General features: G+C 45.4%; 1 protein-coding gene and 1 pseudogene across 2 annotated transcripts; both read left to right on the top strand.

Annotated features, from left to right (window-relative positions):
• The first annotated feature begins 93 nt into the window (after positions 1 to 93).
• Positions 94 to 6,015, top strand: LOC148120835 (schlafen family member 2-like). Its single transcript, XM_087910191.1, has 2 exons — positions 94 to 394; positions 3,608 to 6,015. Exons 1-2 carry the CDS (start codon positions 345 to 347, stop codon positions 4,686 to 4,688), a joined length of 1,131 nt encoding a protein of 376 aa, XP_087766317.1. The 5' UTR covers positions 94 to 344; the 3' UTR covers positions 4,689 to 6,015.
• LOC148120834 (schlafen family member 2-like) lies at positions 5,844 to 26,840 on the top strand (annotated as a pseudogene). The gene is made up of 7 exons (XR_015738792.1): positions 5,844 to 5,922; positions 10,621 to 10,701; positions 14,249 to 14,328; positions 19,790 to 19,965; positions 21,039 to 22,099; positions 23,763 to 23,879; positions 24,788 to 26,840. The product of XR_015738792.1 is annotated as a schlafen family member 2-like (transcript).
• The last annotated feature ends 402 nt before the right edge of the window (positions 26,841 to 27,242 follow it).

Below are 27,242 nucleotides of genomic sequence, written 5' to 3'. Positions count from 1 at the left end.
TTCGTTCTGAGCAATAGAAAACGTCTTGGGCGTCTGCCAGCTGGCTTTTAGCCAGCGACTCAGCGACGGAGGGTGGAAACTACTAAAGGACAAGTACTCGCTTGCAGTTCTCTAGTTTCCCTTAGGACACCAGGCAGGCAGCTTATGAGTCAGCAGCAAGCTCCGCAAAGATCAGGGGGAGCAAAGGACTAGGTTAGGCTTGGAGGAGGGGACACAACCTGAGCTGTACCTAGGACTGGCCAAGTGACATAGCCCACCCTGGAAGACCTCGCAGTGGAGAGGGTCTTTCTCAGGTGACTCTAGACTGCCTCATCATACACACAGGGGGCTGACTGGAAGAAGATATGGGACCCCGACTTCAAACAACTCAGCAAGGCAACTGCAGAACTCATGGGTAAGTGACCACTTCATTAGAGCCCACTCAAGCCCCAACCCTAAAGGGGTTATGCCCTTTCCTTCCCTCCCTTTCAGCCCGGGTGCAGTCTAGTGGCTCTGGGATCATATGGGGGTCGTCAGTGCAGTCATTGTCTATCAGGGGACCCTTGTTTGTTTCTGTTCCTACTTGGACTATTGGCTTTTGGAGATTCCATAGCTCATTTTGACAAAGTACAGGCTGTGGAGGACTTGGGTGAGCTGTGGGTGAGGCAAATGCTTTTGTCTGCTTAGGGTGGAGGGAGGGCTTAAGCTCAGGCTCTGCTGTGTGTGAGCCAGAACTAGTGAGGCAGACAGCAGAGGGTGTGGGTGGTCTCCAGAGCCTCTGGAGCCTTCCTTGTTCTCTTGGAGATCTGACCCTGTGGGGAGTTGGGTAACTATGTTCAGCAGGCAGGCTGGAACTGCATTCTAGGTGAAGAAAGAAGGAAGTACACTAGAGCCAGAGAAGCTTACACTGCTCTCCTAAACCGAAGGCAGAGCACCTTAGAGGAGCCCAAAGAGGGCTCCAGGGCTCACTGTTCTCCAGAGGTAGCTCCTGCTCCTGTCCCAGGGGGTTTTCCTGACAGTCTGCAGTGCTGGCATCAGAATGCCACACTCTTCCCCGCTGAAGACAGCTAACAAGACACCTTAAATCCCAAGTCAAAGTCTCAGGGAATTTTCTCCAGTGCACAACATAATTTGGGAGTGGATTTAGGGTTGGAGAATCTGATTTGTAAACCACAGCTAAAGCTGCTGGGAGGTTAATGAATTTACATGCCTGGATTTGTGGATCGCCTGACCTGTGTCTTTCTGAAGGATCGAGTCCCAGATACATGCCGAAAAGAAGTGAATTTTGAACCATTGAAAATTTACCATAGTCACAGGTTTAGGAGTGAGATGGTCAGTGTCCCAGGCTAGCCCACAACACCTTTAAATATGACTGTACTGTCTCCCCCTTGAGGTCCAAATTTCCTGGGGATGTGAGAATTGTGCTTTGGGACTTGGGTGTGAGATGAGACTCTGTCTCCTTTCCATATGGAGAGCGAACCATGGGTGCTGGCTTAGGACTGGGCCTGACAAGGAGATGCTGGACAGGTGGGGCTGGGAAGGAATGAGGAACTGGCTGCTCAGCAGTGCAAAGAACAGGGTGGAGTCGCAACGACTGACTGGGCAGAAACGAAACTTCTCCCTTTTCAGAAACGAAACTGCTCCCTTCTCAGCAGTACAGGCTGCTTTAGTTCCTGCTTATGATGGTTGTTGTTTTGCTGTAGTATTTTAGGGGGGAAGGAGACAGACAGGGTCCGGGTGTGTAGCCCAGGCTGACTGCGATTTCCTGTTCATTTTCTCCATGTCTCAAGCTCACAGAGCCCACATCAGCCTCACAGGGTCAGCACCATGCTAGGCTCCTTGCAGCCTTTTGGGTGGAGATGAAGAACTTTTTTACAAGGTGTTAGGGAAAATGTGCTCACCTCTGGGCACCTCAGTCACACCGGTTCCCTCTTTCTGTGATTTTATTACCAACATGCAATTGTGACAGAGTAAGGTATCCGAATGTCATTCTCTTTGCTTCCAAAGGTAGCTGACTAGATACCCTGAACCCCAAGTTCCCTTCTGAGAGGATTTCCCCCAGAGACAGTGCTGTAATTTGAGAAGGAACTACCTGGTTAATTAGACCCAGGGGTCCCCCTCTTTGTCTGCCAATACTGGGATGCTAGGCACAGGCAGTCAATTTCAGGTTTTCAGGTGGGTGCTGGCAATCCAAACTCAGGTCCTCAAACTTATAAAACAAGCCCTTTATCTACAGAGTCACCTGCCGAGTCAGAGGCTACATGCTGGGGCTGAGCATGAGGGCCTGCCCAGCTAATCAGTAGACAGGCAGGTGCCCTGGGAAGACTGGCAGAGCTAGCTACTTTCTTAACTGACCTATTTTCAGCCAAACATCACAAGGCTTATGAAAAACAGGAAATTATGGCTAATACTGTAAAAGTCTAGAATAACTTTGAAGTCATTTCTGACTACTTTGAGGCCATTTCTGAGGCCTCTCAGCCTTAGTGCTTTCCCCCTTCCCCTGGGAGCCTAACTACACATGCACGTCCTGGAATATTGGAGACTCTCCCATCTCACAGTGTCCCTGTGGGTGTTCCCCAAATAGAACTCTGCTCCTGGAATTAGGACAAAATAACCCACAGATGTCCACAGATGCTTTGACTCAGTCCTGGGAAAGGGGCCAAAATAACCCTCAGATGTTCCCTCTTACCTCGCCTGATCTGGCAACCACCCTCCAGCCCTGGCCCAGACCAATTATTGTTAATAGTCCTTTGAATAAGCCAATTCTAATAGTTGAAGAACAACTGCTGAGTTTCCCCCGCCCTTGTTTCTATGGCTTTTTACTTTAAAAACAGCTTGTGACAATCATTTGGGGTCTTTTGGCTTCTCAAATGCTGAAGGACCCTGTCGCGACAGAATTAATTAAATCGTCTTGCTTTTACATCAACTGTGGTATGAGTGTGGTCTCTTGGGGCAACTCCTCCTTGGTAATTGGACTTCAGGGTCCAACAACGCAAAAGCAGGGTGTAAATGGGCAGAATCGCCTTCTGAGAGAGGCAGGACCCTAGAGTGTAGACAAAGTCGTTCAGAGACTTGAGGTGATGTCGACTTGTAGAGAATGAGATTAGAACTTTTCTCACACCACATTACATAAGCCAAATACAAAATGAATTAAACATATCAATGTAAGATCAGAAAAGAAAGGTAAGAAATAGAAAAACTACTAGTGCATGCACATGGCACAGAAGACAAGCATGCAGTCAAAATGCCAGCAGCCATAAAATAAGTCTAAAAAAATGTGTAACTAAAGCCTTCGTTACACAAGAGACAAAAACCACACAGATTCCAATGGGGTTTACTTAGAGGAGACTGAATACAGTATTGATGACTGGAAAAGAGGTAAGTGAAAGTTAAACTAGAATTGAAAATTCAAAGGGCTTAACTATACTTGTAACATCACAAGTAAAAACCCAGTAGGCATATCAGCTTGCCTAATGATGCAAAACTCTGTAAAAAGAAAACCATTTCTCCATCCACAGTGACCGGTCATGTGGAACATGTGTACCCAAGGATGGTGCTGTTGGCCTCACAGTACAGAATTTGCTGTCTCCTGTTAGTCCTCCTTCTAAAGGCTCTGTCTATTTTACAGGAAGAAAATTCAGGTTGAAAATGCAAACTCTGCTGGGGACATGGCCATCACCGTTGATCTGGAAACAGACTATGCTCAGCTGGTTCTAAAGGTGGGAGCAATCACACTTGGGGAGAAGAATAGAAAGAAAATGAAGAACCAACCCCTCAGAAAACAGGAGAATGAAACCATCTCTCGAGCTGTGTGTGCCCTCCTGAACTCTGGAGGTGGGGTGATCAGGGCTAAAATTGAAAATGAAAATTTTAGCCTCCCCAGGGATGGAGTGGGACGGGATTTGGAAGCCGCTCTTTGTAAATGTCTGCCATTTGTGGGGAGGCATCTGGACTTCATGGAGCATGGAGGCTACTTTAATATCTTCGTGAAACCATGGAGTCTGGATGTCTTCGGGCTGCCGATTGGCACCCTGAGAACCAATTTGTACATTAGAAACGTGTCGTCTTCGATCGAAGTGAATGCTGCTGCTGCCCTCGAGTTCCTCCAAGACCTGGAGGAGGTGGGAGGGAGATCCTGTGTCAGACCAGAGCCGCCTGCAAGCAGAGCCTGCCCTGGAGTAGAAGAAGAGAGCGACCTGGAGGACCTGGCTGCTGCGGTTTTTAACAAGACACAGTTTCGGCACCAGGAAGACTTCCCCTTCACCAGATCCACCTATGTTGAAGTTACATTGCTTTCTGTGAAACAGCTGCGAAAATGCGTCAAAGAGCTCATCCCTCGAACTGTGTCCGCGTTTGCAAACACTGACGGGGGATATTTGTTCATTGGTCTGGATGGAAACAATCGGCAAATAATTGGTTTTGAAGCAGAGAAGAGCGATCTTGAGAATCTAGAGAGTGAAATAGAGAAGTGCATCAGACAGCTGCCTGTCACTCACTTCTGTGAGGATCAGGAGAAGATACAGTACACATGCAAATTCATCCCCGTCCTCAGACAGGGAGCCGTGTGCTCATATGTGTGTGCACTCAGAGTGGAGAGATTCTGCTGTGCTGTGTTTGCTGCAGAGCCTGAGTCCTGGCACGTGGAAGACAGCTGTGTGAAGAGGTTTACCACTGAGGAATGGGTCAAGAGTCTGATGGATGGCAAGTAGGCCTCTGGCACCACTGGTGACTTCATGCATGCCCACTGGTCATGTGTTAGCTGAGGCTCTCAAGGAACACTTCGAGCCTGGAACAATGATATCCTTTGGGCCTTTCACAGCTGAAGGACTTCATGGCTACAAGAGGGCCAAGCCTGCAAGTCCCTGAAGCTGTGTTACTGGAGAGGACTCCCCAGCAGAGGTCTACTGCTGGCCATGGACTTCAATTGAAAAGCAAATGCCTGGGGAGGGAAAAGGGAGGCGGTGGAAATTTTTAATAAATAAAGAAAGAAAGAAAAAGAAAAGGGGGGCTGGGGAGATGGCTCAGAGGTTAAGAGCATTGTCTGCTCTTCCAAAGGTCCTGAGTTCAATTCCCAGCAACCACATGGTGGCTCACAACCATCTGTAATGGGGTCTGGTGCCCTCTTCTGGCCTGCAGGCATACACACAGACAGAATATTGTAAACATGATAAATAAACAAACAAACAAATAAATAAATATTTTTAAAAAAAAGAAAAAGAAAGGAAATGCCTTCATAAGATCAGGATTCAGCCAAGCCTCCTGCAGACGTTCTTTCTCTCTGTCTCTGTCTCTCTCTTTCTCTCTTTCTCTTCTCTTTCTTTCACCTTTTTTAACCCTTACCAATTCTTTGTGAATTGCACCCCAATTCCTCTCATCTCCCTTTCCCTCCATAAACACCGTCTGGCTTTTTAACCATCCTTGCAGAAGAGAAGGGTCTTGTTTCGAAAAGAAAATAGGGGGGTAAATGCTGTGGGACAATGCTTCTGTACACTGTAAAGATTTGTCATTCATTTTGGTGTGGGCAGAGATATTGGGGGCTTAAAGGAAATCTCACACTGGCTCAGAACTGAGAGATAGATAGTTATTTATTTAGGGGAAAAACTTGCAAATTAGGATAATCTTCTTGAAGGGTAGATGGAGATCAGATCCAGAACAAACCTAAGGGAGCCATCGGGATCAAGGAGGGGGTGGGGAGGCAGAGAGAAGAGGAGGAGACTGGATGCACTTTGGCATCCTGGTAAATAATCTATGAGGCCATGCCCCGGGAGGCGGGTAAACCTTCCTGCAGCCCTTTGGTTTAGTGAAACACTGATTGACCAATAGCCAGGCAGGAAGTATGGGCGGGGCAACCAGAATTGGAGAATTCTGAGAAGAGGAAAGTCAGAGACGCATTCACCACCCAGACGCAGAAGAAGCAAGATGAGAATGCCTCATTGAGAACAGGTACCAAGCCATATGACTAAACATAGATAAGAATTTGGGGTTAATTTAAGTTGTAAGAGCTAGTTATTAATAAACCTGAACTAATAAGCCAAACCAGTTATAATTAATGTGTTTCATTGGGACTGAATGGCTATGGGACTGGGCAGGACAGAAATTTCTGTCTGCAGAAATTGATAAGGAAGGGATAAGGCAGGGTGGAGAGGGGATCTAGGCTTTCTTCGTTGGAGGAATGGAAGAGGCAGGAAGTCCCCTGCTTCTCTGATCTCTCATGTTTTTACCCCAATATCTGACTGCTGGTTTTTACTGATGAGATTAGATTTATGCTTCAGTTTAGAGTTCATCTAAACCTTTCCCCCCTTTGTTCTGCAAGGGATTTGGTGTATTTTAATACAGTTTCTTCAGTCTCAAGCCGGATCTCATGATATCATACTTACTGTAACGTGACGAATATTGCCCAACAGGAAGTAGACTTTGCTTACTCAGGTTAGTAGGGTGGAGGCAGAGGAGAACAGAGAACTGTGCTTTCATTTTCTAAGAAACAAAACCTAAGAAAGGTGGGGAAATTGAAAGGAAGCCAACCTCAGCCTTTGCCTGGAACTGCATTACCTCACAGAGACAAAATGGAGCTGGGTCCTTCTCAAGCCTTAGGCCTGCATCCGCCAGTGTCTGACGCTTGCACTGATCAGGGCTTCTGGGGTCTTCCACTCTGTCAAAACTCCAACAATCTGGGTTTTTAACTCCCCAGGCAAGTTGTTTGTTCAAATTCTCTTGGAGATGGGAAACAGATTCACATATAATTAGGAAGAATTCAGCAAGTGAGGAGTTGGTGACTCTCCCCGCTCTGCCACAGCAGTGGCCTGGAGCACACTCACTCAGTTTCTCACACAGGCAGCCCCTACCTGTCCTGACAGTGAGAGTCTAGGCTGCACTTGCACCAGCAGGGAGTTGAGGCAGGACTGGGGCTTGGGGTGAACTTCAGAGACCAAACAATGCACCCCACAGAGTCCCTAGTAATCTGGGCATTTTGTCCCCTGTGTATTCAAACCTGAGGTCTCTGGGCACTGGAAGTGACAGAGTTTAAAGGGGATGGGTATGCCAATCTTTGTTTAATATATATATTTACTAAAGCATACCCCACCCTAAATAAAAAAAAAAAAACCTTAAATCAAAGAAACCGTAAAACTTGTGTTTTCCTGAGATTACTCACTGAGGGAAAGAGCTAGAAAAAACAAGAATGGATGTGTGGTCATATTGAGTTTGAAAAGAGCTCCAAAGAAAGCAAAGCAGTAGGAAGCTCTAAACTCCTTAGGGCCACTGGAGTCTTTTCTTGCAGGGCTAAGGGGGGGGGGGGTGCCCTCTGCCTGCACTGGTACAGCACCTGTCATCATTTTAAAAGCGGCACATGAGAGAAAGGCGCCATGTGACAGAGCTCACATGGGTTTTTGGGGTTTTTTTTGTTTGTTTGTTTCTCTTTTAAATGGGGCAAAGGTATGGGAAAAGAGTGGAAGAGAGGAGAGGGGAGACTGGACTCTGGAGACAGGAGTGGTGGAAGAGAAGAGAAAGGAAGAGAGAGAGAAAGAGGGAGAGACAGAGAGACAGGCAGAGAGGAAGAGAGACAGAGGCAGGGAGAGTTAGAGAGAGAGCAAGAGAGAAGGGCAAATGCCTGCCTGCACGTTCAGAGGAGCAGCAGGAAAGAGAGAGAGGGGGAACGAGTGGAGCTTGTCTCTAAAGGGGAGCACATAGCTTGTGCACATGGCTCATGCACACAGACTATGTAGTGACATAGCAACCATAGAACCCTCGGCTGGCCAGGGTACTGCCTGAGTGCATCCTGCCAGGTCCTCAGGGGAAGGACAAAGCAGGTGCCTGGATGCTAACATTCCTACCTTTGCTTATTATAAAAAGTGAGTTAGGGATGGCAAGTGGGGACAGGAAGTGAGGGCACCAAGTTCTCAAGACTGCTTCCTGCTGACTTGTGAGTATCAAACGCTTGGGGACCTAAAAAAACTGGGGTGCTGGCCACAACATCCTGATGTATGTGGTTGTTTCATTTCTGCCCACTCTGTGGAAACATCTGGCACTGCTTGGACTGAGGAAGATGTTGGCAGGACAGAAGATAAAAGTTAAATTTAGAGAAAAAAAATTTCTTAGGTCCTTATAATTGAGGGAGGGGGCATCACAAGACAAGGGAAAGTGGGGATCGTACTTATCTGGAGTGAGTCTGAGATGTTCAGGTGGATCCCAGCCGACTCCCTGGAACCTACGAGAACTCTGTGAGTGTGGGAAAGATAACTTTTACACACGTGAGAAACGGCAGCACACTCACACTCACACTCACACTCAAACCAGACATGATTTTCACTGAAAGCATTAACGCCCTTTCTTCTGCCCAGGAAACTGTGACAGATGTTTGTAGCACAATGCAAAGGACCTTTTAAACCTATAGTTAGTAAGGGAATTAAAGTCCTGAGCTTGTGGCTATGGTGACATGGTGGTAGTATGGTGTGTAGTTCTTCACCAGCGCTAGGTTACTAGCTTACCAGAATCCCATCGAGTACTGTGAAGACAGTTAACTTTTGCAGTCTTAATATCACAGTAGCAAAATGAGAGAGAGAAACGTGTTTCATTCTTCAAGCGTCTCAAATCGCTTTCTCTTCACTGGCACTTAAGCCTTTCATCCTCAGACCTTCATAACACGCATTCACACACCTTAAGTCACTTTCTTAGACCCTGAAACACTCTGAGATCCGCACATCTTAAGCTGTCTTACCCTCACATAAACGTCACACCTCAAACACTGTCTTTCTATCTAATTCACTAGGAGACACAGGGGGCTGAGCACTGTGGGCAGTCAGTGCAAAGTGAGCTCTTTTAAATAAAGGAATGGTAAAGGTTACATGGAAATATGTTTTGAGATTTCTCTTTTCTTGAGTCTCGGAGCAAGGGGAACTGTGCCCGGATTTAGTATTAACTCTAGGAAAGTGAGGCCTGTGACCTGAATTTCACACAGAGACCTGAGGAGGCAGCTGAAGCCTTGGTTGCTGCTGTTAAACTGACAAAGCTACTAGTGATCAAACGGCATCAGTGTTCTGAGAAGTGTAATGTTTACCTGAGTTTAGCGATTGAAAATGAGAGATGCTCACTTGCTGGCTACCTAGACAGCTACTCCCCAGGGTCCTCCATGCTAGTTGAGGACAGAGGTCTCAGGGCAACATCAGTCTTCTGCTGTTAGGTCTAGGCCTGCTAGGTCGCAGACGGTCCAACAGGGACTAGGAATTTGATGGAGGACCAGCCTGCCTTTGTCTAGGTGACAACTCAAGGCAGTAGATTCCCCAGTGTCCTGTTGCCTACACTCTGAAGAGGGTCTTGGCAACAGTTGAGATGAAAGGCAGTTTTTGCTTGGTTACTGGGGTTGCCACTTTTACAGCATGTTCTGGACATGCCTCAGATTGCTAGTAGGTGATCGGAAATGCCAGGATAGTCTGTCAAGCTTCACACGATGCCAATGTTAGAATTTTAAAAGTGGCGTGAGAAAGACACCATGCGATGGAGCTCACGTGGAGGGGCTTTTATTAGGAGAAAAGGAATGGGGGAAAGTGGGGGAAAGAGGAGAGACCAACCTCTGGGGACAGGTGTGGCAGAAGAGACGAGGGAGGTGGTGAGGGGACGACATGAATGGGGGCAGAGAAACAGGGTGACAGTCAGAGAGACAGGCAGAAAGACAGAGAGACAGAGAGCAAGGGATGCAAAGGCCTGCCTGCCTCTTCAGAGGAGCAAGGGGAAGAAGAGAGAGGTAACATCTGGAGCTTGTCTCTTAAAAGGGGGGAAGGAGTGGCACAGGGCACACAGACAATGTGGTGTCTTAGTGGCCATAGGATGCTGGGCTGGCCAAGTTTCTGTCTGAAGGCTCCTGCCAGGTGCCCAAGGGCTAACAGCAGCCCTCTGCAGGCCCCTTCCTTCTCCCCAGGACACTCACTGCTCTCCTCCTCCCAGCCCTCCAGCACCTGCCCTTTGTGGCTCTGGGGCTTAGGCTGCTCAGGGCTGGCTGCTAAAGATGGAAGGCTGGCGCTCCTGCTAAGACACCACAAACAGCCCATTTCTTTTCTAAATTAAATTAGAATGTTTTTCATGCCAGTATTTACTAGATAGGAACAAATTCCCCTGAACCTTTGCCCTTCTCCTTCCATCTGGTCCCTGTGTTCTCCGCACTTTCACGTGTGTTCACATTTTGTTTGTTCTTGTTCTTGTCTTCGTCCATTTTGAGTGAGGATTACACAGAGCGGGGAAGTTCCCCATCATACTTCCTGGAGTGACGCAAGGCTCAAAGTCCCAGCGTACAGCACAGTATAATTCATAAAACCAGTCCACTTCAGGGCATCAAGCAACCACACCTTGGCTATATATAAGCCAGTTGCTGTCTAAGAGGTTATCTGATATCAAACCTCCCGTCTCTCGAAAAGACTGGAAGCGAGACAACTGGAAGCCTACCAGTGCTCTGAGCCTCAGTGAACTCAGCTTCCAGGACGCTGAGTAAGTGAGTCAGGTCCATTGCAGCATCCTTGACCCCACTGTCTCTCTCTTCCTCTTCCCACCCAATGTCAGGGCCTGTCAGCTTACTGACACTGGGAGGATGTGGAGTGGGGGAGTTGCCAGCACAACCCATCCCTCTCAGGTAAACCCAATATGGTTTCCTTGTAGGAATCTTGACTCCTTGGCATCTTCATAGACTCTTCTGTCAAAGCACAGGCTGCTGAGGACTTGGGAGTCACCGGAGCTGAGGTGAGAGCAAATGTCTTCCTCTCTTAGAGAGGAAGGGGGGCTTTAAGTTGCTGAGAGAACCTACTATGCTTGTTCTGTGACTGACTAGTGAGGCAGGAATAGGGAGGTCATGAAGGGGCTGTGTATAACAGGCTTTTGTGACTCTCTAGAGTCTCTTGAGGGTTCCCTATTCTTCTGGAGACCTGACCCTGTTGCAAGGTAAGAAAATATGGTTCCCGGAAGGGGAGGAGCAGCACTCTAGAGCCAGGAAGAAATCAGCCCCTATGGAACTTTGTAATTTAGAAGATGGGAACTTTGCTTTTCCAAGGGAAATGCACAGTGCCAACCCAGAAGAGAAAGAGACAGCATGGTCAAGGCTTAGGTATTTGCTGCTGTTCCACAGAAAGCAGGTCCTTCCTCTCCTGGCCACCCTTTCTCTGCTTTCCTACCAACCTGCATTTGTGGGAAAGGAAGGACATCTGAATGTCATCCTCTTTACTTCCAAAGACAGTTGACTGGACACCCTGAACCCCAGTTCCTTTCTGAGAGAATGTCCCCAAACTCAATGCTACAATGTCAGAAGGAAATCTGGTAAATTAGACCCAGGGGTCCAGGACTTGAGTGAGCTTTATGTCACTCTTGGGAATTGGTGAACTCTGGCATCTGCCTTGGTTTTGAAAGACAGAATCACAGTCGTGTGCCTGAAGGTAATGAATATGAACCATAGTCAGTTTTCATAGATGGGCCCTAGAACTGAGATGGTCATTGCCCCAGGCTAGCCCACAGCTCCTCTAAATGTGACTGCATGGTATCACCCTCGGGTTTTAATAATCTTAGGGTCACTGTCATTTTGCCCTTTGGTGTGAGATATGATTTCCGCCTCCTTCATTATGGATGGTGATCTAGGGGTGCTGGCTTAGGACTGGACCTGGTAAGGAGGGTGCAGGACAGGAGGGGCTGGTAAGGAATGAGGAACTGAGACTGCTCAGCAGAGCAGAGAACAGGGTGGGGCTGCAACTACTAACTGGGCAGAAAGGAAACTGTATCTTTCTCGGCAGTACAATAGCTTTAGACCCAGTGTAGTTTGGTTATGGTTTTGTTTTAGTATTTTAGAGGGGAGGGAGGCAGACAGGGTCTTGGTGTGTACCCTAGGCTGGCCAGAACTGGCCAGAACACAGTGTGTGTACTGCCTGCCTCAAGCTCAGGATGCCCACAGCAGGCTCCCAAGGCCAACACCATGCTTGGCTCCTTGCAGCCTTTTAGATGGAGATGAGGATCTCTGGCAGGGCACTGGGCAAAGTGACTCACATCTGGGGCTGCTCTCCTGTGTAGAAATTGGTACTGACTGGCGCTAACACACACTAAGTAGCTCTCCCGTGAACCAGAATGCTCATCAGAGTGAGAACACACAACTTCCTGCGAGTTTCTAGCTCAGTTACATCACATGAACATCATGGTTAGGCATTCAGTCTACATTTGAGTGATCACACACATCTGGCTTCCTCGCTGTTCATTTCTTGGGAGACTAAACTTCTTTCTTTAGCCTGACTATGAACTTTCAGCAGTGTGTTCAATGTTTTCCTTAGCTGGGACCTATCTGAATGTATGGCCAGTCTGAACTCATCTTGGAACAGTGTTTTCCTCCTTGCTCTGGGTACTTGGAGAACATAGAGGAACATGATGGTTTATAATAGATACGGAATCCTAGGCCTGTGTCCTATCAGGTGCTGTGTGTGCATCCACACACCTGCCCAAGAGAAAATTGTTGTTGGGGAAACCCCAATGGTGAATATAAAATATATAAGCAGTTTTATCACTTGACCTAGTAATTCAGCTTCCAGAAACTTCTTTAGTGTTCCTATATAGTTTTTGCAGTCTTAGATGATATTACCTTCTTGTAAAACAAGTCATGATTCAGATGCATCCTCATGGTTTATTCTGAATTGGATTCCTGGAGTCAAAACAAACTTCTTTCCCACAAGGCTGTTTTACTTCAGGATTCTACTTTTGTTTTCTGTGATTTAATTATTTTGTGTATCTTCTCAGGATTCCCAGCTCCCAGTATAATCTTTATATCCCTGCACCACATCTACATGTAGATTTGAGGATATTTATGAGAGAACCCTTGGGCCTAATGAAATTCAATAGCTGTGGCCAGGAGGGTTGACTCATGCCTTTAATTCCAGCTCTCAGGATGCATGGGCAGGTGGATCTCTGTGAGTTAAAGGCCAGTCTGATGGGTCGAGGTCAGCCAAGTGGACATAGAAAGATCCCATCTCAAAATACATAAATAAAAATGAATTATAAATAAAAATCAGTAGATATGACTACTATCCTCATGCCTCATTTATGATGGTGTCTGATCCTCATATATATTGCTCTAACCGTCTGGAAGCCATCTCCAATCTCAGCTGTCGTGATAGTAAGAAGGACTGATGCATTAACATGAATATGAATTTAGGAGCAATTTACAGGCACTGGGATGGTGTAGAGGTTCAGAGCACTTGCTGCTCTTGTAGAGGACCTGGGTTTAGTTCCCAGCATGGTGGCTCACCAACATCTCTAATTACAGTTCCGGGGATCTCTCTTCAGAACTCCCTGAGCACCAGTCACAAGTGTGGTACACATACATACGTGAATCAAATGACTCATTTTAAAAAGCTACCGTTTTCAGGGTTTTGACAGAAGCTGCTAATCATTATTTTACAAACTAATTGTAAATGAAACATGACTGCAGAGCAAAACAAAATTCCAAACTTTCTGCTTTAATTTTTGCCAGGATGGCAAACCATGATGAACTTGCCCATGAGGGAAAGAACGCTCATCATGTCGGTGAAATGGTACTTCCTTCAGCTGTAGGTTAATGGATGTGCTGCACGGTGTTCTATCCAGAACGGTCCACACATCAGGGCAGACCTCTGCCATTGAGCTTCGGCCCAGCACTCCCCCCTCCTTTCATGAAGTTATGAAAAATTAACACCAGCATGTTTCAACAGTTATGCTAAGAAGAACATCATAGGTGCAGAGGCTTAAGTCAAATGCTGACAGATTGAATTCTGCCCTAGAAATGACAACAGAGTGATGGGTGTGCCCATGATCATGGGTACTTTGGAGGCTGAGGTGGGAACAAGGTTGGGGAACAGAATTTGGGTAACTCTGGGCCGAGAGAGAAAGAAGACAAAGGAACAAAACTGCTTTATTCCCTCTATGGAAGTATTAAACAAACAATAACAACAAGGAAACAAAACCAGAACTCATGAAGGTGAAGTATTTATCCAGGAGAAGCCACATTCGGCACTGAAGGAACTCTCGTCCTTGCAGGGCTCCTGCTCTGGAGGAGGCTGCACAACGTGAAATTCCCTCCCTTGAGCAAAAAGGACTTCAAGCAACTAGATTCCAGCACAAGGGAGGGTGAGGCAGGTTCACGCCAGCATCCTGCAGACTCATTATATTTCTCTTTCTGTCCTCACCCCAAGAGCAGGTCCTGTCTATTCCGCGATGAGTAAGAGTTGATGATTCAACAACTCAACGTTTCCTGTAAACCCTGAATAGTTTCTGTTTCTTCTAGGATCTTTGGGTCCTTGGCATCTCCACAACCTCTTCTCCCAACGCACAGACTTCTGGGGACCTGAATCCTGCAGGAGTTTGGTGAGAGCAAATGCTTTCCTCTATTTGGGGAAAGGGAAGGATTAAGGGTGCTGAATTATGCTTGGTCTAAGTCTGGCTGGTGAGGCAGAGGAAGAGGGGTTTATGTAGATCTCCAGAGTCCCTTAATGATGCCCCATCCTCTTAGAGAACTAACCCTACAACCAGAAACTGACGAAAGATCTCTACACAGAGAAGAATGAAATTGGAACTCACACTAAAGATACACTTCAGCTAAAAATGAGCTAAAAAGATAATTTTCAGACCCCAAAGCTAGGGTGCTGAAAGAAGAGACGTCCCAGAACCCCATCAGTTCAGGAGTCCACAGCTGGATAGAGGCGAGGGGAAACATTCAACGCAGATTCACAAATGCCAAAGAGATACTTGACAAAAATTTAAAGTCATAATCTTTGAGGAGGTACAAGTAGAACAGTGAAATATGATTTATTCTTGTCACAATGACTGGGCAATTTATTATTTTAATTATTATATTTATACTAGAAAAATAATTATTTTATAATAATTATTATTTATTGTCCTCATGTATGTAGGCACACCATGTATGTGCTTGTTGCTCTGTAGAAGTAAAGAGGGTGACAGATTTCCTGGAACTGGAGGTATAGAAGGTTGAGTCATCATGTGGGTGCTAGGAACTGAACCAGGTCCCCTGGGGGAGCAGCCAGTGCTTTAACTGCTGAACTATCCTTCAGCATCCTTACTTTTTATAAGACTAATTTATTTTATGTGCATGTATGGAACTTGAATCTTCTGCAAGAGCAGCAGGTGCTCTTAACGATGGAGCCTGTCTCTCCAGCTCCTGATTCTGTAGTGACTGTTACCAGAAAGATGAAAGAGAAATGTTGTCACAGATGTGGAGTAAAGAGAACCCAGCACAGCGTGGGTGAGCTTATGAATTAGAGTGGGTAACTTGGAGAACACAGTGGCAGCTCAACTAGTGAGAGACACCACTAGGCTTGTCCAGGGAAATGAGATCATTATGGCAGAGAGACAACTGCATGTCCCTGGCTGTTGCTGCATTTTTGAAAAAGTCAAAATATGAAATCATGGATGGATGAGAAGCAGAGAATATGTAGTACACATACAGCGGACTGAGATGGAGCCTTAAAAGCAGGGAAATATAGTCACTTGTGAACACATGGAAGAACCTAATGACAATATGTTCTGTATAATAAGCCAGGCACAGAAAGGGAAATCCTGTATGAATTCACTTACATAAGGAATCTACAGAAACTCAGATGACAGGAGAAGTTAGGGTGGCAGTGAGCAGGGAGGGGGCTCGCATGCTGAAAGGCTATCAACTATCTGTCATGTAAGAGGAGAAGTGCAGTACAGGGCGCCTGCAGCAAACAGTAGTGTGTTCTACCTGGAAAGACACCAAAATTAGACTTCGTATTTGTGGTGCTGAGGGTTGAAGGCAGGGCCGAGGACATGCTGGGCAGCTGTTCTGTTCCAATCCTCTGATTACTTCTTATTTGGAGAGGGAGTTTCGCTTACGTTACTCAGGCTGATGTTGAACTCACTCTACATTCCAAGCTTGACTTTGAAGTTGTGCAGTTTCTGCCTTGTTCTCCTGGGTACCGGGATTATGGGATGCACCACCAGGCCTAACTCTAGAAGTAGGTGTTTAGTGTTCTTCACACAAAATGACAGTTTTATCATATTTGTATCAAACAATCCACAAGTTAATTAACTTAATTTAACCATCCCATAATATGTACATATTTCATATGGGTATTCTGCACTCTGAATACACGGCATTTACGTTAGCAAATGAAGAAAGGAAGGCTGAAGAAAGACTGACAAGGATAGATGGCTCAGCAATTCAGAGCACTGGCTGCTCTTCTAGAAGACCTGTTCCTAGCACCCACAGGGCAGCTCACAACCATTTGTAACTCCAAGCCAGATGTCCTAATGTCATCTTCTCACTGCCAAAGACACCAGGGATATTAGTGATTCACAGACATACACAGCGGGAAAAAACATTCAAAAAATTTCAGCTATAATACACACACACAGCACACTCAAACATGTTCAGAGAGCTAAAACTCTACAGGGCATAAAAGAATCCTGAGCATCCACACCGAGCTGGCAAGGACAGCACAAGTGACTCAGGCAAACTCGGTTCCCCGAAGTCAGATGAGCTCAGTGGGGTTAGCTCACAACAGGGACAGGCTAGGAGAGTTGCATTTATTTGCCATTGGCCAAGACACTGAAGTGCCCCACCTTATCCTCCCACATCTCTGCAGCTCCCCTTGTCCAAGGTGTCTTCGCTGTCGTTTTGTGTGAGAGTGCCCCCTAGCGTCAGTGCAGCAAAGCAGCTGCAGTTCAAAATACCTCAGGCTGGAAGTCAGGCCGAGAAAATTGATTTGTTGGTGGTGGTGATGTTTTCCCTCTACAGGAGCCTCTTTCTTATTGATTGGTATTCGTTTTTACTGAATAAGGGGCTTCACTCTGACGTTGTCACCCACGAGATGTCCTTTGGTCATGGGAACCCCTCTTTATTCTCTCTTCTCCCCCTCCCCTCCTGTTCCTCTTCCGGCCCTTGTACTTTAATACCTTTTAGAGGCTTCATTCTGCATGTGAGAGTAAACACGTGATGTCTGTCTTTCTGTATCACTTCCCTTATTACACTCCTCAGCTCCATCCACTTTCCTGCAACGATGCACTTCATTCGTCCCTATGGCTGAATAAACCCTCAGTACAGAGTGAGGATGTAGTCGGCTGGATTGTGCATCGCCAGCCGTGTGCTCCTCATCCACTCGCCTGCTGACAGGCTATTTAAGTCAGCTACTCGGCTGCTGTGAAGAGGAAGGTGACACACATGAGTGTGTGTGTGTGTGTGTGTGTGTGTGTGTGTAACTGTAGGGAGCCACCTGGAGGCACAGGTGGTCCTGCAGTTTGGAGGTATACAAGTCCATACCTGGCTTAGCCACGTGGGGCTGAGCACCCTTGCCTGCACATGCTCAGACCAGCAGAATGGCATTAACCAATCAGGACAGCATTCAAGCCTCTCCACCGTTTAAAAGCAGCTGCCTCTGGGCTCTACTTCCTCTCTCTAAGCTTTCTCTTGTCCCTGCACTCTCTCTTCCCTTCCCCCAATTTTCCTCAACCGAGTGCTCCGAATAAAGACGTGACAGAGAGGAATTCTCGTTTTTAGTGGCGTTCATTCCTGCTGGTCAGGAAGCACGTCGCATGTAACTACATGATGACTTAGAGACTTAGATTCTTTAGGTCATATTCCCAGGAGAGCAACTGCTGTGGTTTTTTATTTTACTGTCTTTAATAGAATATCTTTATTATTGGATAATTTCATGTGTATAACAATGTATCCTGATCCTATGCACCTCCCCTCCCTTTCTCCATTCCAAACACTTTCCTGCCTTATCTTCTCTCTCTTACTAATTAATTAATTAATTAACTGTGGCCCACCGTGTCCAGTCAAACCTGTTGGACATGGTGTGGCTTTGTTGGCTTGGTCTGGTGCCTGTACTGACACTATGGGGAGTTCAATAGTACAGAGGCCTCGTCATGTCCAGAGACAGCACTTCTCCATATTCCACCTCACCCTCCTGCTTTTACAATATCTTAATGGATTTATTTATCATTGTGTGTGTGTGTGTGTGTGTGTGTGTGTGTGTGTGTGTGTGTGTGTACACAGAGGTCAGGAGAGGATCCTTATCCCTGGTCCTGGGCTGCAGATGGTAATGCGCTGCCACTCAGTGCAGTGCAGCAAACCTGAGTCCTCTAGAAGAACAGCAAGTTCTCTTCAACACGATCCGTTTCTCCGGCTGCAGCTCTCAGCCCCGACATTCTTCATGTGCCGTCTTCTGCACTGACAGGGCGGGCCATATTTTTTTTTCATTTAAGGAGGGGAACTCAGTAGCCAATTCTTCCCAACATTTGAGCAGTGATGAGTCTCTGCATTAACCACTGACCACTGCAGAGGGAAGCTCTTCAGGCCGAGGTTGAGTGTAGTAGTAATTCAAGTATATAATCATCAAGGGAAAGTTGTGTTTAAAACAATTTTAAACTATTTTTGTATGTATTGGTGCTTTGCCTGCATGCATGTGTTGGCACCACATGTATGAAGTACCACGTGTGTAGGCTGAGACTGCTCAGTTCATTTCCCAGCAGCTCAGACCCAAAATAATCACACAGGAACTATATTAATGAAAACACTGCTTGGCCTGTTAGCTTGGGCTTCTTATTAACTCTTACATCTTAAAGGAACCCATTCCTATTATTCTGCGTATTGCCACAAGGCTGTGGCATACCGGATAAATCTCCAGCATTTGTCTCTTTTGACAGCTGCCTGGCATTTCCTTGACTTTGCCTTCTTTTCTCCTCCATCTCTGCTTGGAATTCCAGCCTTGCTCCCTCCTGTGCTGCCATAGGCCCATAGCAGGTTTGTTTGTTTTTTTTTTAAATTTACCAATGGTAATAAAAACATCTTCACAGCATACAGAGGGGAATCCCACATCATCTGTGCATGGTGGGAACTGAGCAAGGGCGCTCTGGAAGAGCAGTCAGTGCTCTAAGCACTAAGCCAGGTGTCCAGTCCTGTTGGAGTTGCTGACATCAGCAGGACTGTCCTGGTGTGGACGGATGCTGTGTGCTCCTGTCGTCTGTCACGTGGAGCAGGGAAGAGCAGCTCCATTGCACAGTGGAGTTGCCCTGGCTGGGGTTCTGAGAACTACTCTTAGGAAAGACGGGGACCAGGATGGTCACTTTGGAATATGAATTCACTAATTAAATAGCATATGAAAGAACCAAACAGGATTTTCAAAACTACACTAGTTGAATTTTTTAAAATATTTGGAAATGCCCAATATTAGACTGAGTAGACAGAAAAACAAACCTGTAAACTGAAGAAAAAAAACCAATGAAACCACTAAGCCAGGGAACATCAAAAGGAGCTGTTGTTTTTAACTAGTCATTCAATTTTACCAATACAGACTTGAGAGTCAGATGCTGGGGTGAAAGTCGCCCAGCTTAGAGTGGCAACTGCTTCCTCTTCTATCAACATCTCAAAAAAGGAGTTTTCTCCTATACTGTCAATTAAAACTCCCCCAAATGAACGTCCCTCCCTTCTACTTCCTGTGCGTCTCTCTCTTCCTTCATCCTCTGAACTCCCTCTCACTGTCTATGGATTTTTTCCTCATCAACTGGTTGCTTGCTTCACCTCTTGAACTATGGTTCATTTTATTTACTCCCATTAACAAGATTCAAGCAAAAAACTCTTGGGTTAAAGGTGTGTGCTAGAGCTGAGTCACGTCACAAGGAGAAATAGGTTTTTCTAGTAAATAATGCAATCTCAGTGTTCACAGTGTGATAAAATAACCTACATGAGGAACTGAACACAGGCAAATAAACAAACAAAAAAGAAAGAGTCCAATATTATGTGCATTGCTATCATGAAAACTAACATGGTTTTTGTCCCCAGAAAGCAGAGTGTCAGAAAGCAGTTGAGAAGTTATTGAAAGGAGCAATGCCTGCCAACAGCCCAATGTCGGTGAAAGGTGTGAATCCACAGACACTCGCAGAGCCCTCTGATCAGCTCTCGGCAAATGTTCTCCAGAGAAGACAGCCTGCCAGGTCAGGACATTTGAAAGACTCAAGGTATGTGAACTAACTGATTTGTCATGGTGGGAAGAAATTAGGAAGCAGCCCAGAAGGAAAGTCAGAAGCTCAGAGTCCTAGGACAGAACAGAGTGCTCCTAAGCAATGGTACAAAGAAGACTTCACAGGATTAGAAACAAAAGTCCCGAGAAAATGAAAAGAGAAAATCAAGACCCAAGAGCTTAAAAAACACACCAGGAGGGAGATGGAGAATGAGGAAGGAAGGGCTGTGGTGTGCCACATGGAGAATGCTCACCTCACAAATACAAAGCCCTGAGTGTCATCCCAACCACTGTGGGGAGTGGAGACCATGGGACATGCTCACACTCAGTGAATAAAGTCAGTGCTAGAGAGACAAATCTCAGACATTTCCTCTAGGTTGTATTTCCTAGAGTTTATAGATTATACATCCATAAAATCACGGGTGTGTATAAGACATGAAAGAAGAGGTGAAATTATTTAAGTGGGCATAGGGGACATCAAAGAAAGGTCAGACAGGAGAATATACTCAGTGTGCAGCATTCACCTAGGTTCAATGTCCTTGTCTAGGGGCTGGAGAGCTGGCTCAGTGCTTAAGAGCCCTTGTTCTTAAAGAGGACACGGGGCAGATTCCCAGCACTCATATGGGGGCTCACAATCACCAACTCCAATCCTGAGGAATCCAACACACTTTTCTGACCTCCATGGGCACCTGGCACACCTGTGGTGCACCTACATACATGCAGGCAAAAAACACATATGCATAAAGTAGTAAAGTAAATAGACTAAAATTTCTAAATGTCCCTTATATAACACAGGGCCATAAATGATGAATATACACAAAGAAGTTTATTAGTTTAAAATGACGAGAAGAGGATTATATATAATCACAACAGCCAATGTGAAAATTTACCAAGTTCACAAGTTACTGTAGTCAGTTCAAAATTTGTCAAACAACCCATAAACAAAACATCAGGTCCGACCTTCACACTGACTCATGCAGAGCAGCTCAGGTGCTTGTGCTGTGTGTTCTGTAAAGCAGAGCTGGCTCTCACTGGTTGGCTCCTGCTCTAATGGCTCTGTCTGTTTTACAGGAAAGGATTTCATCTGGGAAAGAGAGCAAGTGCTCAGGAAATGAACATCAGCGTTGACCAGGAGACGGACTATGCTGAACTGGTTCTGTCTGTAGGAGAAATCACACTGGGAGAGGAGAATAGGAAGACAACCAAAAAGAAAGAATTGAAAGATCCACAGCTGAGAAGGAGCGAGGCCCACAATATCTCACAGGCTGTGTGCACTCTGCTGAATTCTGGAGGGGGCGTGGTCAAGGCTCACATTAAGAATTCAAATTACAGCCTCAGCAGAGATGGAATAGGACTTGATTTGGAAGAATCATTTCATAAAATGCTTTCATTTTCGCATAAATATCTAGACTACATGCAGAACAAAGGGTACTTTTTAATTTTTGTGAAACCATGGATCCCAGATATCTCTGGTCAGTGTGTCCTCACCTTGAAAACCAACTTTTATGTGAGAAATTTGTCAACTTCAGATGAACTGAAAGGTCCTGACACAGTGCAGTTCCTCAAACCCAAGAAAGACTTTGAAGGGAGATCACGTTCAAGACAGAGCTTGCCTGGATCACATGACTCTGATGAATGCCTTGCCACATTTTTTAACAGAGCAAAGTTAACCTACGAGGAGACATTCTCTTTCACTAAATCCAAACATGCAGAAGTTAAAATGTCCCCTAAAGAAAAGATTTTAGAGATTCTTCCTAAAACTGTTTCTGCATTTGCAAACACTGATGGGGGATATTTGTTCATTGGTTTAGATTTGGAAAAAGGACAAATAATTGGTTTTGAAGCAGAGAAAGGAGATCTTGAGAATCTAGAGAGTGAAATAGAGGAGTGCATCCGAGAGCTTCCTGTCGGGCACTTCTGTGAGGAGAAGCAGGAGAAGATACAGTACACATGCAAATTCATCCCAGTCCTCAGACAGGGAGCTGTGCGCTCATATGTGTGTGCACTCAGAGTGGAGAGATTCTGCTGTGCTGTGTTTGCTGCAGAGCCTGAGTCCTGGCGCGTGGAAGACACGGAAGTGAAGAGAATTACCTCAGAGGAATGGGTCAAGCTCCAGATGGAAGCCACATCAGGTTTGGGAAGGGGGAGTAACAATCACTTTTCTAATTTGCTCAGGGGGAGTTAGAAGATTGCTTTCTGGGGCCTAGGCAACATCTAACTCCTCATTTACTGATCTCTGCTAGATACTATCCAGAGCTCACAACCTCCTGTTTCTTCTGTCCACTTAGGACATTCCCTACAGAAAGTATGTTAGCTGCTTTCAGTAAGGCTATGAGCTATTTCCTTCACAATGAGTAAATGTGACACAGCCTGCTTCTCCAGTGGCCAGAACTAAAGCATACTTAGATTCCCTACAGAAAGTATGTTAGCTGCTTTCAGTAATGCTATTAGCTATTTCCTTCACAATGACCAAGTGTGACACAGCCTGCTTCTCCAGTGGCCAGGACTAAAGCAGGAAGACGAAAGGGGACCAGGCCCCATAATTCCCCTCAAGGGTCTTGTCACCTCCAACAGTAGGTTAAGCTGAGATCCCTGTCAAGACTCAGGCCATGGGCAAAACACAGCCCAACTTCTTGTAACAGAATCCTGAAAGTTTCTCTAGCCCTAACCTCACTGGAGTGCCCATTTCCATCAGAAAGCCGATCAACAGAGCCTCTCATGGACGCTGTCCTATCTGTTCCCTGAATTTCTGCGCATCCACCCAGAGTTGCCTATCGAGTTCTCCCTGCCTCTTTCAGACTATAACTAGCTTGTCTGTCCAAATCCCTCCTTCTGCGAAGGCTCCTGGAGCCCACCCCAGGCTCCCACTGCACTGATCCCATTTCTCAGGGTCAACTTTCTGTGTCCCTCATCCTTCACTAACAGTGACAAATGCATTAAAAAACCGAGTAAAGCAAAGGGAATGTCCCTTTGTTTGGGCATTTTGATGCTCTCACCCACCATGGATTGTCTCCATAACCCCGGGTCCTGTGGTACCCTGTGTTCAGTTCAGAAACCTCACCATCTTATCTGCTCCTTTGTTTTTATTTACCTCTTTATTGTCATTTGTGCCTCTGCCTTAAAACTTGCTCCTCCTCACATTTGTATACAAAATAGAGCCCTGAATTTTTCTCAGAAGGAAAAAATGCTGGCCTTTTAACTCTCTTCGACTAAGAATGCCCAGCTGACATGAACACGAGAAACTTCTGCAGTCTCCCAGTGCCAGCTTCCCCATCTCTGCACAAACCCACTCCTTTCCCAGCCTTCATTCCTTCTGGATTTACCAGCTTTAAAAAGAAACCAAACCTGGGGACATATCTGAGGTGACAGAGTGGTTGCCTAGCATCCGTGAAGCCCTGGTTTCAATCGCTCTGGTTTGTAAACTCATAAACTGGGCGTGGTGGGGCACTTGGGGCACAAGGTCCACATTGTGGGTTTGCACCAGCATGGTCTATGGGATGTCTGTCTAAATGTCACTTAGTACAAAGTAAAGCAGACCCACTTAGTTGTTAACACATTCAGGAACTCTTAGTGCGCTTTTTGCAGTTATGCTTTATGTAAGTGTACTGTTGAGAACTTCACTATCATCAAAACTGAATTTTGCAAATTGCATTTGACCTCAAAATCTAACCTCAATATCTAACCCTTTTTCTCTTAGGAAAACACAGTTCAACTTGAACTCTTAAAATACATTGCACTAGTTAGAGAACAGTATGACCTGTGAGAAATTTAAAATTACCTTTTCTGTCTTCTCAGGTTTTTCCAAGCAAAAATATAAACAGACCCTTCAATCAAGCAGCCCACCACCATGTTTCTGTAGCTGCTTTGGTATTGACATTCCAGAAGCCCAGCAACAGAGTGCCCACCTTCCAGGTAGTGTTACTGTGGCTTCCTAGGTTGGTTGCTGTGACTATGTTCAGGCCTCCTTGCCTCAATAGGTCTCTGTGCTGAAATATGTCTCCAGGCTTTCTGCATTGGGATTGATTTGCTGTCAGGTCCCTTTCAGGTCCCTAGAATAACTTTGTCTCAAACATTAACCACCCCATACCACCCTGCCAGCACCAGAACACACACACACACACACACACACACACACACACACACACACACACTAGCACCTGGCTACATGTAACACTCTGACACAGGAGGACAGACAAAACGGACTTCCTCTCCAATGTCAACCTGACAGGTAGAAGATGACAGTGTCCCTTCAAACTCCTGTACTGGAAACAGGTTTTCAAGAATTATGAATTGACCCTATGGCCATGATTGCCAGTCTGTGCTCACAGGGAAGTCTAGCCTACCTTGTGTTCTCCTCTGAGGCGTCCTCTCCCCATCCCATGAGCTCTGGGAATGTGCTCTGCTCCCTCCTTTGCTCTGTGGAGACGTCCTGTTTCTCCTCACTTTCCTTCTGTCTCATCACCTCTTTGGTGCTTCCTGATACCTGACTTTTCTGTCTTCAGGACTAGGTCTGTCCTTTGCTCCCCTGACTCTTCCGATTCATTGAGTACCAGAGCAGGCTCCTGCTGCACCATGTTATGGAAAAGGTGGGAATGTGAGTGTTCAGCTGCTTCCAAAGCTCTCTCTTTGCAGAGACTGTGTTTCTAAGTCCCCCTTGCGCTGCTGCCCTTCTGTTCTTGAATTATTGTTTGGTGTCTTGTGTGTTCACCTTCTGGGTTGTGATGCAAAGTGTGGGACTTACCAGCTGTTTGGTGATAGCTCATACAGGACATTCATGACATTTTTGTTTTATAATTTGGTGTATTTATTTATTTTTCTAGTGCTGTCTAGAAAGGTGCCATGCCCTCCAGAAGGCCTCCGCATGGAGCTGTGCTCAGAACATGAAAGATATGGGCAGTTACTTCAGACAGAGCTGGGCTCACTTCGTCAGGGAAGGCTGATCATCTCTAAGAGCTTGGCTTTAAGTCTGGGCTTGCAGAGGAAGCAGGAAGTCATCTTGGATGTGCTTCATATTTCCCAGGACAGTCTCCTGACCCTGCACAGCTTTGTCCAGGGAGAGGAGGAGCTGGAAGGTGACAGTTCTGTTCTGAGGGACCTAGGCACTAAGTTAAAGAACGATTGTAAACAAACTGCACTAACTTTAAAGCAGAAGCTGGTGAATCTTGGCGGTTTCACTGGTAAAATAGGTATTGCGATAAAGATAACGTACTTGGGTCATAGGGCAGTGTCTCTATATGATTCAAGCTCGATAATAAGTTACCCCAGAAAGTATCGTCTGACAACTGAGACAGTAAGGGACCTAGAGAAGTCACTTGATGAAGTCTTAGGACCAGTGTACCAAGGTTAAACTGTAGTGATCAGTCTGCCTCTGAACTTTTAAACACATAGAATTAGATACTTTACTTTTCGAGGATTGTCCTAACTCATGTTTGAGACTGCCTGTCATAGAAAATGGACTTTGGTGCCATGATAGTTCACGTTTTGTAGGTGATAATATTCTTTCATTCTGTTAAAATATGGAAAATATGTCTTTGGATAACTTAACAAATATAAAAATGAAATTCTGGGAAAGGGATTGGCCATTGAAGAAGGCAATGGTAAAATAGTGCTTTAAAAAATGTGTCCCTAAGCCAAGGGATGTGACTGATGTTTTTAATTCCAGTTCTTAGAATAAGGCTGGTCATCTTAGTCTACACGGAGAGTTCCAGGACTGCGAGGGGTGTGAGGAAAGACCAGGCCTCAAAATAAATACTTAAGAAAATAATCAAAAGGCCAAAAATTGTCCCAATCTGCATAGCCATCCTTCTTGCTGAGGAAATGCATGGGGACTCTAATCATGGAAGACACTCTCCCTAGAGAAGATTGTGAAGGAAATGATGAAGAAGGCATTGTAGGGCAACATTTGGTCACAGTGTTGCTGCTCAGCTGTGTGTGCTATTGCTGTTAAATCTGTGGTTTGTGTGTCACAACCCTAAGAAGGACTTTTCACATGTCCCAAATCACAGAGCCAAGGCGCAGGGTTTGCAGAAAGTAAATGGACACTGCTCACAGCAGCAAGTAGGAAATACGGGAGGTTCCTGAAAAGGTCAAAGATATGTATAAAAGAAATACAATTGTACATTGCGTCTTAAGAAAACAGTGTATCTGTTGATATAAGGCTTCAAAAGGCCAACAAGTGTCAGGAATGAGGACATGCAAGTACTCTCTATGGGACTATAACATGTGCCTCAGTTTCTCTTTATAACATTGTTCCCTTTTGAAGTCTTGATAATATGGTTTTAAGAAATCGATATTGTTCTTTTACGGTTCGAAGTATACATGTTTTATATTCGAATTGTAGTTTTATCTGTGCTGTACATTAACACCTGTGAAGGTGTTTACAGCATTGAGTTTATATGCGAGTATTGTGCATTTGAAATGTTGGTGTTTCCTTCATAAAGGAAGTAATGTCCTTGTGGTACATCTTCATTTGTGAAGGATACAATTTCTCAACATTTGGCCCCTAGGGGTGATTATATATGCCGTGGTGCCTGTTGTGACTTCTGATGGTGCTCATCAAAGGGCAGGTTGACCATGATGAGAATTTGTATGACCGGGCTATGGGCTGGGTGCTCAGAGATGCCAGTCATTCTAAGCCATGTTTTCTGTTTTCATCTATTTCTTAATCAATGCAATTTATTTTAAAAATCTAATTCATTTGTCATCTAATATTTTCTAAGATCTGTGTCTTTCTAAATACAATTATGCACACATCTTTCTTTGATAAAGCTTCACTGTTATATCTGGGAAGTTATACTTACCAAAATTTGGATGCCATCAAAATGTTCTGCCATTTTTTATGTTTCTAAAATAAATAATCATTTGAAAACATCACCAATGCCTTGTTAATAATTCTCATTATTTTTCCAGAATAATATTTCTAACCTGATGTTTTAGATGTGTTGATTACTTGGGGTTGTGGTTTTCAGAACTGTGGCTCAGAGCTTTGAAGACCAAGGAAGTCAGAGGAGATGTTAGCAGGGCAGCAAGAGCACTGCCCCTGAGACAGCCAGCCCCAGGAACTGGCCTAGAAGACACCTTACCACTCTGCCACCACCCACAAACAGCCCTGAGTCTGAGATCTATTGGAGACACTTGGAAAAGGAGGCAAAATCAAGGGTCAGTTCATGAGAATATGTCAAGGGACAACACGGTTGTCTTGGAGACTGATGTACTGTCAAGTTTGTGGGAACTTATGGGAGGTTCTTTAGCAGAGAATTTAGTGAAAGCAGCTAT

The sequence above is a fragment of the Myodes glareolus genome, chromosome 9 (assembly GCF_982192425.1).
Source record: "Myodes glareolus chromosome 9, mMyoGla1.1, whole genome shotgun sequence".
Classification (NCBI taxonomy): domain Eukaryota; kingdom Metazoa; phylum Chordata; class Mammalia; order Rodentia; family Cricetidae; genus Myodes; species Myodes glareolus.
This window is presented reverse-complemented; position numbering and strand designations above follow the sequence as displayed.

Bases quoted from the DNA above. Each gene is read 5' to 3' on its own strand.
- LOC148120835 (XM_087910191.1), top strand. From the start codon at position 345: ATGGGACCCCGACTTCAAACAACTCAGCAAGGCAACTGCAGAACTCAT. The intron at 395-3,607 runs GTAAGTGACCAC...TCTATTTTACAG, and splicing joins GGCAACTGCAGAACTCATGG to GAAGAAAATTCAGGTTGAAA.